This window comes from Ranitomeya variabilis, chromosome 4, assembly GCF_051348905.1.
Source record: "Ranitomeya variabilis isolate aRanVar5 chromosome 4, aRanVar5.hap1, whole genome shotgun sequence".
Taxonomy (NCBI): domain Eukaryota; kingdom Metazoa; phylum Chordata; class Amphibia; order Anura; family Dendrobatidae; genus Ranitomeya; species Ranitomeya variabilis.
Window position 1 is genome coordinate 658,358,785 of NC_135235.1, and position 15,461 is coordinate 658,374,245.

Sequence of the window (15,461 nt, forward strand, 5' to 3'; positions counted from 1 at the left end):
ATTGGCTGTTTATTAGTTGGGTGGTATGTCAGAGGGAAAAAAACAAAGACTGTAATACTTAGAAAGTGACAACAGAAAGCACCAAAATAGTCACAACACTAAAGGGTTACTGCTCACCGCCCCCCCAGTAATGGGGAACCTCCAGCACCTACCTCCACCTGCAGAGCCGCACACCACATATATGGCTGCTCTGTGCGCACAGGACCTGTGATGAGGTCACAGGAGGGGAGGAGTCAGGGGTCACATGATCAGGGGCCTCAGTGTATGCAGGACTTCTGTGCTGGTTGTCATGGTGCTGGATGAGGGGAAGTTTCTGTGTGGGGTCAGGAGGGGTTTACAGGGTGGATGTAGCAGAGCCGTGTGTGTACGAGGTGTACGGAGCGGAGACGTGGGTGTACGAGGTGTATGGAGCGGAGCCGTGTGTGTACGAGGTGTACGGAGCGGAGCCGTGTGTGTACGAGGTGTATGGAGCGGAGCCGTGTGTGTAACGAGGTGTATGGAGCGGAGTCGTGTGTGTACGAGGTGTACGGAGCGGAGCCGTGTGTGTACGAGGTGTACGGAGCGGAGCCGTGTGTGTACGAGGTGTACGGAGCGGAGCAGTGTGTGTACGAGGTGTACGGAGTGGAGCCGTGTGTGTACGAGGTGTACGGAGCAGAGCCGTGTGTGTACAAGGTGTACGGAGCGGAGCCGTGTGTGTACGAGGTGTACGGAGCGGAGCCGTGTGTGTACAAGGTGTACGGAGCGGAGCCGTGTGTGTACGAGGTGTACGGAGCGGAGCCGTGTGTGTACGAGGTGTACGGAGCGGAGCCGTGTGTGTACGAGGTGTATGGAGCAGAGCTCTGTGTGTACGAGGTGTACGGAGCAGAGCAGTGTGTGTACGAGGTGTACGGAGCGGAGCCGCGTGTGTACAGGTGTATGGAGCAGAGCCGCGTGTGTACGAGGTGTATGGAGCAGAGCCGTGTGTGTACGAGGTGTATGGAGCAGAGCTCTGTGTGTACGAGGTGTACGGAGCAGAGCCGTGTGTGTACGAGGTGTACGGAGCGGAGCCGTGTGTGTACGAGGTGTACGGAGCGGAGCCGTGTGTGTACGAGGTGTACGGAGTGGAGCAGTGTGTGTACGAGGTGTACGGACGGAGCCGCGTGTGTATGAGGTGTACGGAGCAGAGCAGTGTGTGTACGAGGTGTACGGAGCGGAGCCGCGTGTGTACAGGTGTATGGAGCAGAGCCGCGTGTGTACGAGGTGTATGGAGCAGAGCCGCGTGTGTACGAGGTGTACGGAGCAGAGCAGTGTGTGTACGAGGTGTACGGAGCGGAGCCGCGTGTGTACGAGGTGTACGGAGCGGAGCAGTGTGTGTACGAGGTGTACGGAGCGGAGCCGCGTGTGTACAGGTGTATGGAGCAGAGCCGTGTGTGTACAGGTGTATGGAGCAGAGCCGTGTGTGTACAGGTGTATGGAGCAGAGCCGTGTGTGTACGAGGTGTACGGAGCGGAGCCGTGTGTGTACGAGGTGTACGGAGCGGAGCCGTGTGTGTATGAGGTGTATGGAGCAGAGCTGTGTGTGTACGAGGTGTATGGAGCAGAGCTGTGTGTGTACGAGGTGTATGGAGCAGAGCTGTGTGTGTACGAGGTGTATGGAGCAGAGCTGTGTGTGTACGAGGTGTATGGAGCAGAGCTCTGTGTGTACGAGGTGTACGGAGCAGAGCTGTGTGTGTACGAGGTGTATGGAGCATAGCTGTGTGTGTACGAGGTGTACGGAGCAGAGCCGTATGTGTACGAGGTGTACGGAGCAGAGCTCTGTGTGTACGAGGTGTACGGAGCAGAGCCGTGTGTGTACGAGGTGTATGGAGCAGAGCCGTGTGTGTACAAGGTGTACGGAGCGGAGGCTAAGCTCACATTTGCGTTCGGCACCCCTGCATTGGGCTGCGTACTTTTTCCCTTTACATCCGCACAGCTGCCGACCGCATGGGAATGCAAAAAGTTGCGTTCCTGTGCGGTCGGCGGGCACATCAAAATGCCACATCAGCATACAATGCATGTCCCTGCGTACCCAATGTTAAAGATAGGTACGTAGGACGCATGCGCAGCTGTGCGGATATGAAAGGAAAATGTACGCAGCCCTACGCAGGGCCGCCGAACGCAAATGTGAGCTTAGCCTGAGAGAAACCATAATAATATAAAATGCTAAATTTTATTAGGGATAATATATAAAAACAAAAAATGATAAACAACTGAACCAAGTGATGGCGCACGTTACAAAATAGGGAGTGTAAGACTCTCCCAAAAATGTAATCTCTTAGAGAATTATTATATTGCAAATTGCCCAAAGAAAGTTAGATCTGCAACAAGCTTAATCAAGGTACAGTACAAATGTCAGCCACACCTTAGCTATAATAGACGGTAACGATAATATACAGCTCTGGCAACATTTAAGAGACCACTGCAAAATGTTCAGTTTGTCTGATTTTTCTCTTTATAGGTATATTTTTCAGTAAAATGTAAATTATTCTTTTATTCTATAAACTACTGACAACTAGTGTTGAGCGATACTTTCCGATATCGGAAAGTATCGGTATCGGAAAGTATCGGCCGATACCGTCAAAATATCGGATCTAATCCGATACCGATACCCGATCCCAATGCAAGTCAATGGGACGAAAATATCGGAATTAAAATAAACCCTTTATAAACTTGTAGGTTCATTCTACATGAAGGAAAACAACTAAGAATAATGTAGGATGTATTGGGGGACGTGGCGGAGACATTAAAGGCACAGAGGTTTAGCCCAATGTAATAGAATAGCAGGATTTTGGTTTTTTTTATGACGTTCGGCGGTAGAAAGATTTTGACTGTTATTTTTTTTTTTATTTTGTCAGATATTGATGTTTCACTACTTCCACGCCCTTCACCTTCTTTTTTACTTCTCCCACACTTTCTTCTTCATTATCCTCATCATCAGCTTCTTTGACATCAACTTCTTCACCTTATTCATCTTCTTCTTCATCTTCTACCTATTATTTTTTTTGGTTACATTGTTCATATTCTTTTTATTTTACTATTATCTTCATCATATTCTACTTCTTCATCATATTCTTATTTGTGACAGGCATTCCCGTAGTTGTTATCTATAAAAGTTTGAAGATTACACCTTCCGTTCTGCCTGTCACAAAAGAGTTACATTTGTCCGCGTTCAGTTTGGCCTGCAGCATCAGGCTTTATCCAGGGGCACCACGAGGAGGAACGGACTCACCCCCATACACTGCTTAGTCTTCTTCTGCTTATAATTTAGATAATATTTTTTGCTCTGATATTTAGTGTTATGCTTAATGTTCTTCTGCTCTTTGTTCTGCAGCCTCTTGTTCTTCTGCTTCTCGGTCTTCCAGGTCGTCGTCGTCTCCAGGGTCGTCGTCTCCGGGGTCGTCGTCATCGGGGTGGTCTTCAGGGTCATCGTCTCCAGGGTCGTCGTCATCACGGTGGTTGTCGTCTCTGGTGTCGTCGTCATCTTAGGGGTGGTCTTCCGGGTCATCGTGTTTAGTCTCTTGAACTTGGAAATGTAGCAGAAGGTACAAGAAGGCTGAGAAAATGCCGAGAACCAGCTGATGGAACTGGAACTCGGATGGCTACCCGAAGGTCCAAGAGCCAATGGAACTACCGAGGACCAGCTGACGTTACTGGAACCCGGTTACTAAGCAGGAGGTACCCGTGCCTGAAAGCACTACCAAGAACCACCTGACGTTGGTGGAACTCGGATACCCAGAGGGAGGCACCTAAGCCAAAGGCTCTGCCCGGAACCAGCTGACGGTACTGGAACCAGGATGGGGAGCAGAAGGTACAAGAGCAAAAGACACTGCCGAGAACCAGCTGACGGTGCTGGAACCCGGATGGGTAGCCGAAGGTCCAAGAGCCAATGGAACTACCGAGGACCAGCTGATGTTACTGGAACCCGGTTACTAAGCAGGAGGTACCCGTGCCTGAAAGCACTACCAAGGACCACCTGACGTTGGTGGAACTCGGATACCCAGAGGGAGGCACCTAAGCCAAAGGCTCTGCCCAGAACCAGCTGACGGTACTGGAACCAGGATGGGGAGCAGAAGGTACAAGAGCAAGTGTCTGCGTGGCTTTTGCAGGACACGATGCCGGCTGCACAGCAGGGGAACAGCTGGCGGTGCTGAACCCCACTGACACATTGGCTGGTGTTTTTCTCTGTGCAGCTAGCAGTACCGGGCCCCAACTGGCGGTGTTAGAGCCCGGGGTCAGCAGGAGGAGATGGAGCAGAGTATAGGCCGAAGCCTGCACTGGCGGCAGCTTTGGGTCTGTTGTGCCTGCGTGGCAGTTGCAGGACACGTTGCCGGCTGCACAGCAGGGGAACAGCTGGCGGTGCTGAACCCCACTGACACATTGGCTGGTGTTTGGCTCTGTGCAGCTAGCAGTACCGGGCCCCAACTGGCGGTGTTGGAGTCCGGGCTCTGCAGGGGGAGCAGAGTGTAGGCCGAAGCCTACTTGAACCAATTTCAAAGGTAACCTTTAACCCCCCCTCAGGGGTTACAAAGTAGAAGAGCCACAGCTTATGCAGCAGTAGTGCTGCACAAGTCAAAGGTTGCTCTTTTAATTTTGCTCCTTGCACACGCTGAATGAAACACGTATAACATTTAGCCCTTTATACAGTCAAACTGTGTTGGAGGCGCGAGTTCCCTTTGTAATGAGACGCAGCACAGATGTCAAGAATCCCACCTTGGTGCTGGGTGCAGCCTCCTGAGCGTTGTTATTTGCTGTACAGGAGTCTGCGCTGTCGTGTTATCCCCTGGCCTAGCGCTGTTAGCGCTGCCCATCTTCTGACCTCATTTAATGTCGGCCGGTGCGGTTCGCGATGACCATGAATCCCAGCCCCGCAGTGTCTTAACATTGTTAAAACACTGCGGGGCTGGGATTCATGGCCTGGCGCAGCACATATGTTCGCCTCTCGCACTCGGGTCCTTACACCCGCTTCAGACTGTGCGGCGTCAGCTGATCCCTTATCGCATGCCGCGGCCATGAAGCCGCACAGTCTGAAGAAGGCGGAAGGAGATGAGGGACAGGCGAAGTGATGCACCGCTCATGCCCATCAATCACACCCTCGCAGTCCCAAGAAATAAGACACCGAGGGGCGTTGTGTGGGTCAGGGCGGCCGCAGAGGCGCAGGCAGCCAAACAATGATGCCAGAAGACGGGCAGCGCTACCAAGGGGGTTGCAGCGTGTCATTACAAAGGAAAGTCACACCACCGGGACGGTTAAATGGTCACACAGAGGACACATTTTAGACGTGTTTTCAGTTCCACATGTGCGAGGAGAATACGTTTATGAGCCACCTTGCACACATGCAGCATTACCGCTGTACAAGGTGGCCTTAAAAACGTACAAACGCCTGGGGGAGGGGGGACAGGTTCCCTTCAATTTCAGTTCTTGTGTCTGCGTGGCTTTTGCAGGACACGATGCCGGCTGCACAGCAGGGGAACAGCTGGCGGTGCTGAACCCCACTGACACATTGGCTGGTGTTTTTCTCTGTGCAGCTAGCAGTACCGGGCCCCAACTGGCGGTGTTAGAGCCCGGGGTCAGCAGGAGGAGGAGATGGAGCAGAGTGTAGGCCGAAGCCTGCACTGGCGGCAGCTTTGGGTCTGTTGTGCATGCGTGGCAGTTGCAGGACACGTTGCCAGCTGCACAGCAGGGGAACAGCTGGCGGTGCTGAACCCCACTGACACATTGGCTGGTGTTTGGCTCTGTGCAGCTAGCAGTACCGGGCCCCAACTGGCGGTGTTGGAGCCCGGGCTCTGCAGGGGGAGCAGAGTGTAGGCCGAAGCCTACTTGAACCAATTTCAAAGGTAACCTTTAACCCCCCCTCAGGGGTTACAAAGTAGAAGAGCCACAGCTTATGCAGCAGTAGTGCTGCACAAGTCAAAGGTTGCTCTTTTAATTTTGCTCCTTGCACACGCTGAATGAAACACGTATAACATTTAGCCCTTTATACAGTCAAACTGTGTTGGAGGCGCGAGTTCCCTTTGTAATGAGACGCAGCACAGATGTCAAGAATCCCACCTTGGTGCTGGGTGCAGCCTCCTGAGCGTTGTTATTTGCTGTACAGGAGTCTGCGCTGTCGTGTTATCCCCTGGCCTAGCGCTGCCCATCTTCTGACCTCATTTAATGTCGGCCGCTGCGGTTCGCGATGACCATGAATCCCAGCCCCGCAGTGTCTTAACATTGTTAAAACACTGCGGGGCTGGGATTCATGGCCTGGCGCAGCACATATGTTCGCCTCTCGCACTCGGGTCCTTACACCCGCTTCAGACTGTGCGGCGTCAGCTGATCCCGGCGGACCTTGTGCAGCAGTGCATCAAGATCCGGATAGTCCCTCAAAAAGCTCTGCACGACCAAATTGAGCACATGTGCCAGACATGGGATGTGAGTGAGGTTGCCGAGGCCCAGAGCTGCCACCAGATTTCGGCCATTATCACACACTACCATGCCTGGCTGGAGATTCGCTGGCACAAACCACACATCGCTCTCCTGCTTGATGGCATTCCAGAGCTCCTGCGCTGTGTGGCTACGATTCCCCCAAAAAATTAATTTCAAGACGGCCTGTTGACGTTTGGCCACGGCTGTGCTCATGTCGGTCGTAACAGGTACACGTTCATCACGGGTCCATGTGGAGGTGGACTGTGACGGCTCCTGCAGCGATGATTCTGAGGAACTGGTGTAAGAGGAGGAGTCAATGCGTACAGAATGGATTCCTGCAATCCTTGGAGTGGGCAGGACACGTCCTGCGCCACTCGCATGGTCTGTACCCGGCTCAACGACATTAACCCAATGGGCAGTGAGGGAAAGGTATCGCCCCTGTCCATGTTGACTGGTCCACGCATCGGTGGTGAGGTGGACCTTGCTACTGATGGCGTTCAGTAGCGCGTGTTTTATGTGTCCCTCCACATGCTTGTGCAGGGCAGGGACGGCTTGCCTGCTGAAGTAAAAGCGGCTGGGCACATTGTACTGTGGGACTGCCAATGACATCAAGTCACGGAAGCTGTCAGTCTCCACCAGCCTGAATGACAGCATTTCCAGTGACAGAAGTTTGGCAATGCCTGCAGTCAGAGCCTGTGCTCGTGGGTGGTTTGACGAGAAAGGCCGCCTTTTCTCCCATGCCTGTACTACCGATGGCTGTAGACTGGGCTGGGAGTGTGTGGATGACTGGGAAAGTGGTGCTGCGGGTGGAATTACAGCGGGTCTCTGGACAAAAGGGCCAGAGGTTCTTCCACGGCGATCCTGGGAGGAAGCCGAACCAGCTGCGTGTGAGCTAGAGGAAGAGGCAACACAAGCTGAAGAGGTGGTAGCTGCCGCTGTTGGTTGGCCTAGCTCTTCAGTGTTTTTCTAACTCCGCCGGGTGCCTGTTGCGCACATGTTTCCACATGTTGGAGGTATTGAGGTTGCTGACATTTCGACCTCTTTTGACTTTTTGATGACACACCTTGCATCTGACATAGCAAATGTCATCTGCAACTGTGTCAAAAAAGGACCAGGCACTGCAAGTCTTGGGAGCGCCCTTTTTGGCTTTTGGAAGAGACATGCTCCTAACGGGTGCCAAAGCGGAGGCTGCAGTATCCGCAGTCTTCCCCCTCCCTCTCCCTCTTTGGGCCATACGGGGAATCTCTTCCTCAGAGCTGCTCCCACCACCTTCCTGTCCCTCACGCCAAGATGGGTCAAGGACCTCATCATCTACACTACCCTCTGCCCCCAACTGCTCTTCCTGGGTAGTCTCAGCAGCAGAGCACGCACCAGTAAGTGGCACCTGAGTGTCATCATCAGCTGATGCGGCCTGCGATGTGGTGACCGGAGCCACTGGCCCACCCGCCTCTTCAGAGGAAGAGAGAAAAAGCTGTTGGGCATCACTGCACCCTGCCTCTTCTTCCATTTCTCCAATGCTGCTTAGCTGGCCCCCTGTTTCCAAGCCAAGAGATTCAGAGAACAGAAGTAGAGATGGCTCCTGTCCTGGGCTCTCTGTCTGCCTGGGCAATTTGGCAGGTGGTGAAGAGACAGATGGCTGCTCTCCAGTGCTCTGTGTCTGAGAGGATGTGGCACTAATTGAAGTTGATGCATTAGCTGCCATCCATCCGACAACGGCTTCAATTTGTTCTTCACACAGCAGCGGTGTACGGCGCTCTGACACAAAGCTGCGCATGAATGACTGTTGCCTGGTGAAAGTGGGTGCTGATGAGTCACCGGTGCCCGCAGCAGGCACAGAATCCCCACGTCCCCTCCCTGCTCCGCGCCCATGCCCACGCCCACGTGCCTTACTCACTGCCTTCTTCATCTTGGTTGACTGATAAAGATAAGCAGAAAAGTACTAACGGCTTTGTGTGCTTATTCCTGAGCAACTCCTCCTAACAGGTATAAGAAACACTAATTTTCTAAAGTGTGGACTAGACTTTAATATGAGCTAATGTGGCCTACACAAATGTAAAGTGGTGTAACTGGTGTGTTTGGTGAACTTTATTATTTATTTATTTTTTTTGGGCTGAACTGACAACGGATAGAGCTGCAGTCACACGGAGACCGTGCAGACAGACGTAAACGGCGCTGCAAGGCCCAAAAACCCTCCTCTACGTTATCCTATGTAGTGTTTTTCCACAAATTAGCTGGAGACGGGTGGAAAGACACTAATAGGAATTTTTTGAAAAAATGTGCAGCAGCCTGCACTACTTAAAACAAAATGAAAATTGATTTGGCGGTATGACGCAGTGAACAACCCTGAGCTGGAGACAACCAGGCTATGGCTGCTCACAGACTACAGGGCGAGCTGCAGTCACACGGAGACCGTGCAGACAGCCGTAAACGGCGCTGCAAGGCCCAAAAACTCTCATCTACGTTATCCTATGTAGTGTTTTTCCACAAATTAGCTGGAGACGGGTGGAAAGACACTAATAGGAATTTTTTGGAAAAATGTGCAGCAGCCTGCACTACTTAAAACAAAATGAAAATTGATTTGGCGGTATGACGCAGTGAACAACCCTGAGCTGGAGACAACCAGGCTATGGCTGCTCACAGACTACAGGGCGAGCTGCAATCACACGGAGACCGTGCAGACAGCCGTAAACGGCGCTGCAAGGCCCAAAAACCCTCCTCTACGTTATCCTATGTAGTGTTTTTCCACAAATTAGCTGGAGACGGGTGGAAAGACACTAATAGGATTTTTTTGAATAAATTAGCAGCAGACTACACTACTTGAAAAAAAAAAAAAAAAAGAACAGTATGAGGCAATGAACCACCCTCCCTGAACTGAATACAACCAGCTATGGATGGCCTATGTGGCTGCACTCAGACTAGAGAGTGGGCTGCACTCACACACACACACACACACAGACCTTGCAGATCGCTGTGAAAACAGCGCTACAAGGCAAAAGCAAGGTGAATAGTAGGTGAACACAGCGGTTGCTAAATTAGCCTTTGGAAAGCACAAAGAAGCAAATCGCTATCTCTAAACTGTCCCTCAGTCAGCAAACAGCGTCCTATCACTAACTGAATTCACAGCAGAGTGATCGCAAAATGGCGCCAGCGACTTTTAAACTGCATCATGACATCATTTCAGCAGCCAATCACAGCCTTGCCAGTAGTTTCATGCCCTCCATGCTAAACAGGATGTGCCCACACTTGGAATCATTCTCATTGGCTGAATTTCTGCATTTTGAATCTTGGAACTTCCGATTCCGGTATCCGATACGCGGCAAGTATCGGAATCCCGGTATCGGAATTCCGATACCGCAAGTATCGGCCGATACCCGATACTTGCGGTATCGGAATGCTCAACACTACTGACAACATGTCTCCAAAGTGCCAAGTAATACATTTTGTATTTATTTTCTGAAAATGAGAAATGGTCAAAATAAAAAAAAGCATTGCTTGCAGACCTCAAATAATACAAAGAAAACAAGTTCATAATCATTTAGAAACAACAATACAAATATTTTCACTCAGGAAGAGTTCAGAAATCAATATTTTGTGGCATAACCATGATTTTTAATCACAGCTTTCATGCGTCTTGGCATGCTTTCCACCAGTCTTTCACACTGCTTTTGGCACAAAAATGTAAGCAGTTCTTCTTTGATGGCTTGTGACTATCCATCATCCTCTTGATTACATTCCAGAGGTTTTCAATGGGGTTCAGGTCTGGAGATTGGGCGGCCCATGACAGGGTTTTGATGTGGTGGTCCTTCATCCACATCTTGATTGACCTAGCTGTGTGGCAGGGTGCATTGTCCTGCTGGAAAAAACAGTCCTGAGAGTTGGGGAACATTGACTGAGCAGAAGGAATCAACTGTTTTCCAGGATAACCTTGTATGCGGCTTGATTCATGCGTCCTTCACAAAGAACAACCTGCCCAATTCCAGCCTTGCTGAAGCATCCCCAGATCACCACCTGGTGGTCTAATGGTTAGACGGAGGCCTGGAGAGGCGTACAAGCCACAGTGTCTTGCACCCACTGTGAAATTTGGTGGAGGATCGGTGATGATCTGGGGATGCTCCACAATGAACATTTTGCACTGGTCTCTTAATTTTTGCCAGAGCTGTATAGTCACAAATACATATGCCAATTGTATATAGTAATAGAAGAATAATTACACATCAGTGTCATAATATAGTATAAGTAAATGGTAAGGTGCTGGAGTGCATGTAATAGGTAAACGATCAGGCTTATACGCACAGTGTGCTATTACATACACTTCGGACCCTCCAGAAGAAGGCAAGCTCCAAAACGCGAATAGGGGACCTGGCAGCACGTTTACTTTTCAGGTAAAAATGTTATCCTGACTTTACTTTATGCCTTTTGCACATGCACTTTATCTTATCTAATAGCACACTGTGCTTATAAACCTGATCGTTTACCTATTCCATGCACTCCAGCACCTTACCATTTACTGTACTTATACTATATTAATACAGTGATGTGTTTTTACTCTTCTATCACTATATACAATTGGTATATGTACCAACTGTACAACACATTGTGGTCTGACAGACTATACATCATGTGTTCCAGGTAATATGAGGATATGAGGCTATTTTGTATTATTTTTGGGTTTCTCACGATTCCGAAAACTGACAACCAAAACAGTGCTGCACCTACACTGGATAGAACCCCGGTATTGTCTCCAGGCTGCTGCCGAACGCATTCTATCTCTAAACAGGTTTGATGATAATAACTGTCCAATACTAGAAGCTACAGGTGTTTCTCACAAAATTAGAATATGATCAAAAAGTTAATTTATTTCCGTTTTTCAATACAAAATGTGAAACTCTTATATTATATAAAGTCATTACAAACTGAGTAATCTATTTCAAGTGTTTATTTCTGCTAATGTTGATGATTATGGCTTACAGCTAATGAAAACCCAAGTCATTATCTCAGTAAATTAACAAAACACACCTCTAAAGGCTTCCTAAGCATTTAAAAAGGTCCCTTAGTTTGTTTCAGTGGGCTCCACAATCATGGGGAAGACTGCTGACTTGACAGATGTCCAGAAGCCCATCATTGACACATTCCACAAGAAGGGTAAGCCAGAAAAGGTCATTGCTAAAGAAGCTGGCTGTTCACAGAGTGCTGTATCCAAGCATATTATTGGAGAGTTGAGCGGAAGGAAAAAGTGTGGTAGAAAAAGGTGCACAAGCAACCGGGATAACCACAGCCTTGAAAGGATTGTTAAGAAAAGGCCATTCAAAAATTTGGTGGGGATTCACAAAGAGTGGACTGTTGCTGGAGTCATTGCTTCAAGAACCACCACACAGACATATCCAGGACATGGGCTACAAGTGTCGCATTCCTTGTGTCAAGCCACTCATGACCAATAGACAATGCCAGAAATGTCTTAACTGGGCCAAGGAGAAAAAGAACTGGACTGTTGCTCAGTGGTCCAAGATGTTGTTTTCAGATGAAAGTAAATATTGCAATTCATTTGGAAATCAAGGTCCCAGATTCTAGAGGAAGAGTGGAGAGGCCACAATCCAAGCTGCTTGAGGTCTAGTGTGAAGTTTCCACAATCAGTGGTTTGGGGAGCCATGTCATAAGCTGGTGTAGGCCCACTGTGTTTTATCAAGACCACAGTCAGTGCAGCCATCTACCAGGAAATTTTAGAGCTCTTCATGCTTCCCTCTGCCGACAAGCTTTTTGGAGATGGAAATGTCATTCTCTAGTAGGACTTGGCAGCACCTGTCCACACTGCCAAAAGTACCATACCTGGTTTACAAACAACAGTATCACTGTGCTTGATTGGCCAGCAAACGCACCTGACCTTAACCCCATGGGGTATCGTCAAGAGGAAGATGAGAGACACCAGGCCCAACAATGCAGACAAGCTGAAGTCTGCTATCAAACTAATCTGGGCTTCCATAACACCTCAGCAGTGACAAGTGCATGAGGTGTTTTACGTCACCACCTGGAAAGTGACTTCTCCAGACCAGTGCTCATGCACCAACAGCGTCACATGCCAGACTATCACGTCCATGATAAATAGGTGGTAATGTTTGTTTCTGCCCCCTGTTGTGAATTCCGTTCTCGGGCTCCCTCCTGTGGTCATGAGTGGTACTGTGTGAGTTTGTTCTTGGGCTCCCTCTGGTGGCCTTTAGCGATATGGCTGGGCTCAGCTGTTTCATCTCCTGCTAGGCTGGGCCTATTTAACTCACCTGGACCTTTACTTGTCGCCTGCTGTCGGTGTATTCAGTCCTGATCCTGTGCTCTCCTGAATATTCCTTGTGACCAGTCTCCTGCTATGAGAAGCTAAGTTTGCTTGTTCAGTTTCTCATTATTTCCTTGAAAACGTTTCTCATTATATTATGAGTTCAGCCCAGCTTGCTTTTGTGATTTTTTGCTTGCTGGTTAGTTCTGGGGTGCAGAGTGCGCCCCTCACATCGTGAGTCGGTGTGGGGGTTCTTGTATTCTCTGCGTGGTTTACTTTTGATAGTTTTTGTACTGACCGCACAGACACCTATCTTTATCTGCCTATCTAGCATTTGCTAAACCTGTTTCATCTCTACGTTTGTGTTTTCCCCTTAACTCACCGTTATTATTTGTGGGGGGCTATTTAAAACTTTGGGGATATTTCTCTGAGGCAAGTGAGGTCTTTGCTTTCTCTCTAGGGGTAGTCAGTTTCTCAGGCTGTGACGAGGCGTCTAGGTTTTCAGGTAACGCTCCACAGCTGCCTTTAGTGTGTTTGGATAGGATCAGGATTGCGGTCAGTATAGCTTCCACATCCCCAGAACTTGTCCTATATATTCAGGGTATATGTGTCAGGTCAGTTTGAGATCCTACCACCAGGATCATAACAGCCCCCACCCACAGCAAGTGTGTCAGATCCTATGCGTTCCACCGCAGCCAAGGACGGGAAGTCACTTTCCAAGTGGTAACATCATAACTGGATGCGCCGTAAAATGCCTCATACTCTTGTCACTTTATTAGGCTAGGTTCACATTGCGTTAGTGGGTGATCGCTAATGGACAGCGTTGCACGGCGAAAATGTCGCAATTAACGCCGTGCAACGGGTCCGTTAGCGCACCCATTGCCAGCAATGTTATTTCAGCCTGAAGCGCATCGCTAGCGCGTGCCTTTTTCGGCTCGCGCTAGCAATGTGCCGTTCTTTTGTGACGCGCCTCGGACGCTGCTTGCGCCAGAGGTCCGTTCCCCGCTCTCGCAGATCGGGGATCTGCGAGAGCGGGGACATTAGCGCGACCCCTAAATGCGGCCCCTACAAATACTTTGCGTTAGCGCAATCCGCTAGCGCTAAACGGATTGCCCTAACGCAATGTGAACCTAGCCTGAGGTTGATTGGTTTATATCGACCACTTTACTCGGCTTCTGTTTGGCGTCCCATAATTGTTTCCTTTGAACTTAAATGATCACGAGGCCTCTCTATGTAGACACACCCCTGGTAGAAGATAGCCAAAATGTGCTTCGGGATGAGGGACGCAGCTGGCATCTGGTCTCCAATGCCTGTATGTAGGTAAGGTTTTTACCATAATATATGGCTATTATTTGGACACAATCTTTATACTGCACCAGTAACGGCTTATAATATCTTCTCAGGCTTTACATACAGCACTAGCACTTGAGATTTAATATAATTTATCTGCATATATTTCCTTGTTACATTAGAAAAATTGAGTTATATATGATTAATTCACTTGGTGATTGCAATGAACAATCTGTATATGTACAACTAGTAGTATCTTTGCATCTATAGGTATAGTATATACTTTAATCAATTTGACTTGCATTGGTAATTGATTACTATACTATTCAAGCCTTGAGCATATATATACTGGCTGCATCGTCTTATGCCATGAAGCACCTTATTTTAACTTAAATCTCATTTTTTAATATAAAATTTTTTTTGTTTTAGTTACTCTTCTTGACTCTGGATCTCAGTCTGGTGTCAGTGTTGAGCTATGTTATGTGAAGTGTTACCTTGAAGTGTCAAATGCTAATATTGTTGTATTGTTTGCTGTATGATGTGCGAAAAACTAATTGGAAACCTGATTTTTTTTCTATTGTAATTCTTTTATCTGTACAATATTTCTGGATGAGGATGATTTGTACATATACTCTGGCAAACATCTGATCTTCATAGAATTATTTGAATAAAAATAACATTTAGAATAAGAGTTACAATTAAAAAAAGTGCTAAAAATGAGAGCTTATTATTGTGCTTTTGCTTATATAGCGCTATATTATTACGCAGCGCTTTATATACATCATCACTGTCACCATTGGGGCTCACCATCTAAATTCCCTATTAGTATGTCTTTGGAGTGTGGGAGGAAACCCAAACTCCTTGCAGATGTTGTCCTTGGTGAGATTTGAACATGGTGCAGTATATGCCAGTATTCTGGCTCACAGCCATGGAGTTTGCACATGCCCAGAGCAGAAAATGTGGAACATCAGAGTGAAGATACTTGGATAAGGTGTTATCCGAGCATGCTCGTGTGCTAACCGAGTGTCTTTGGTGTGCTTGAGAAATATGTTCAGAGTCCCCAAGCCTCCATCTGTCGCGGCTGTTCGACAGCCGCAACAAATACATGGATTGCCTAACAAAAAGGATGTCTAGCAAGACATGCAGGCTCGGGTATTCGAACATATTTTTCAAGCACACCGAAGACATTCAGTTAGCACACGAGCATGCTCGAATAACACCTTATGCGAGTATGTTTGCTCATCCCTAGTAATGATGAACACAAGGCATAAGCAAAATATAAATAATCATTAATTTTCAAGGACAGTTATTTTCAAACTACATCAAAAGTACATCTCAAGTCTTTGTCAGGCCTCCAGCTGATATCGCAACAAGTGATCGCTGTGCAATTGTGCCGGTGAACTGACAGAGGGAGCTCTCTCCCTCTGTCAACATCCCCATGAAGGATAAAACTGCTCAAATCGGCAAGAACTCTGATCCTAGCAGTT

At 48.5% G+C, this 15,461-nt stretch overlaps 1 protein-coding gene across 1 annotated transcript in view; it reads right to left on the reverse strand.

The window, feature by feature from the left end:
• Nucleotides 1-15,461, reverse strand: part of LOC143768181 (uncharacterized) — a 124,002-nt gene that overhangs the window by 10,163 nt on the left and 98,378 nt on the right. Inside the window, exon 15 of the mRNA XM_077256871.1 lies at nucleotides 153-190. Within this exon, the coding sequence (XP_077112986.1) occupies nucleotides 153-190 (38 nt within the window). The remainder of the gene's footprint in view (nucleotides 1-152; nucleotides 191-15,461) is intronic.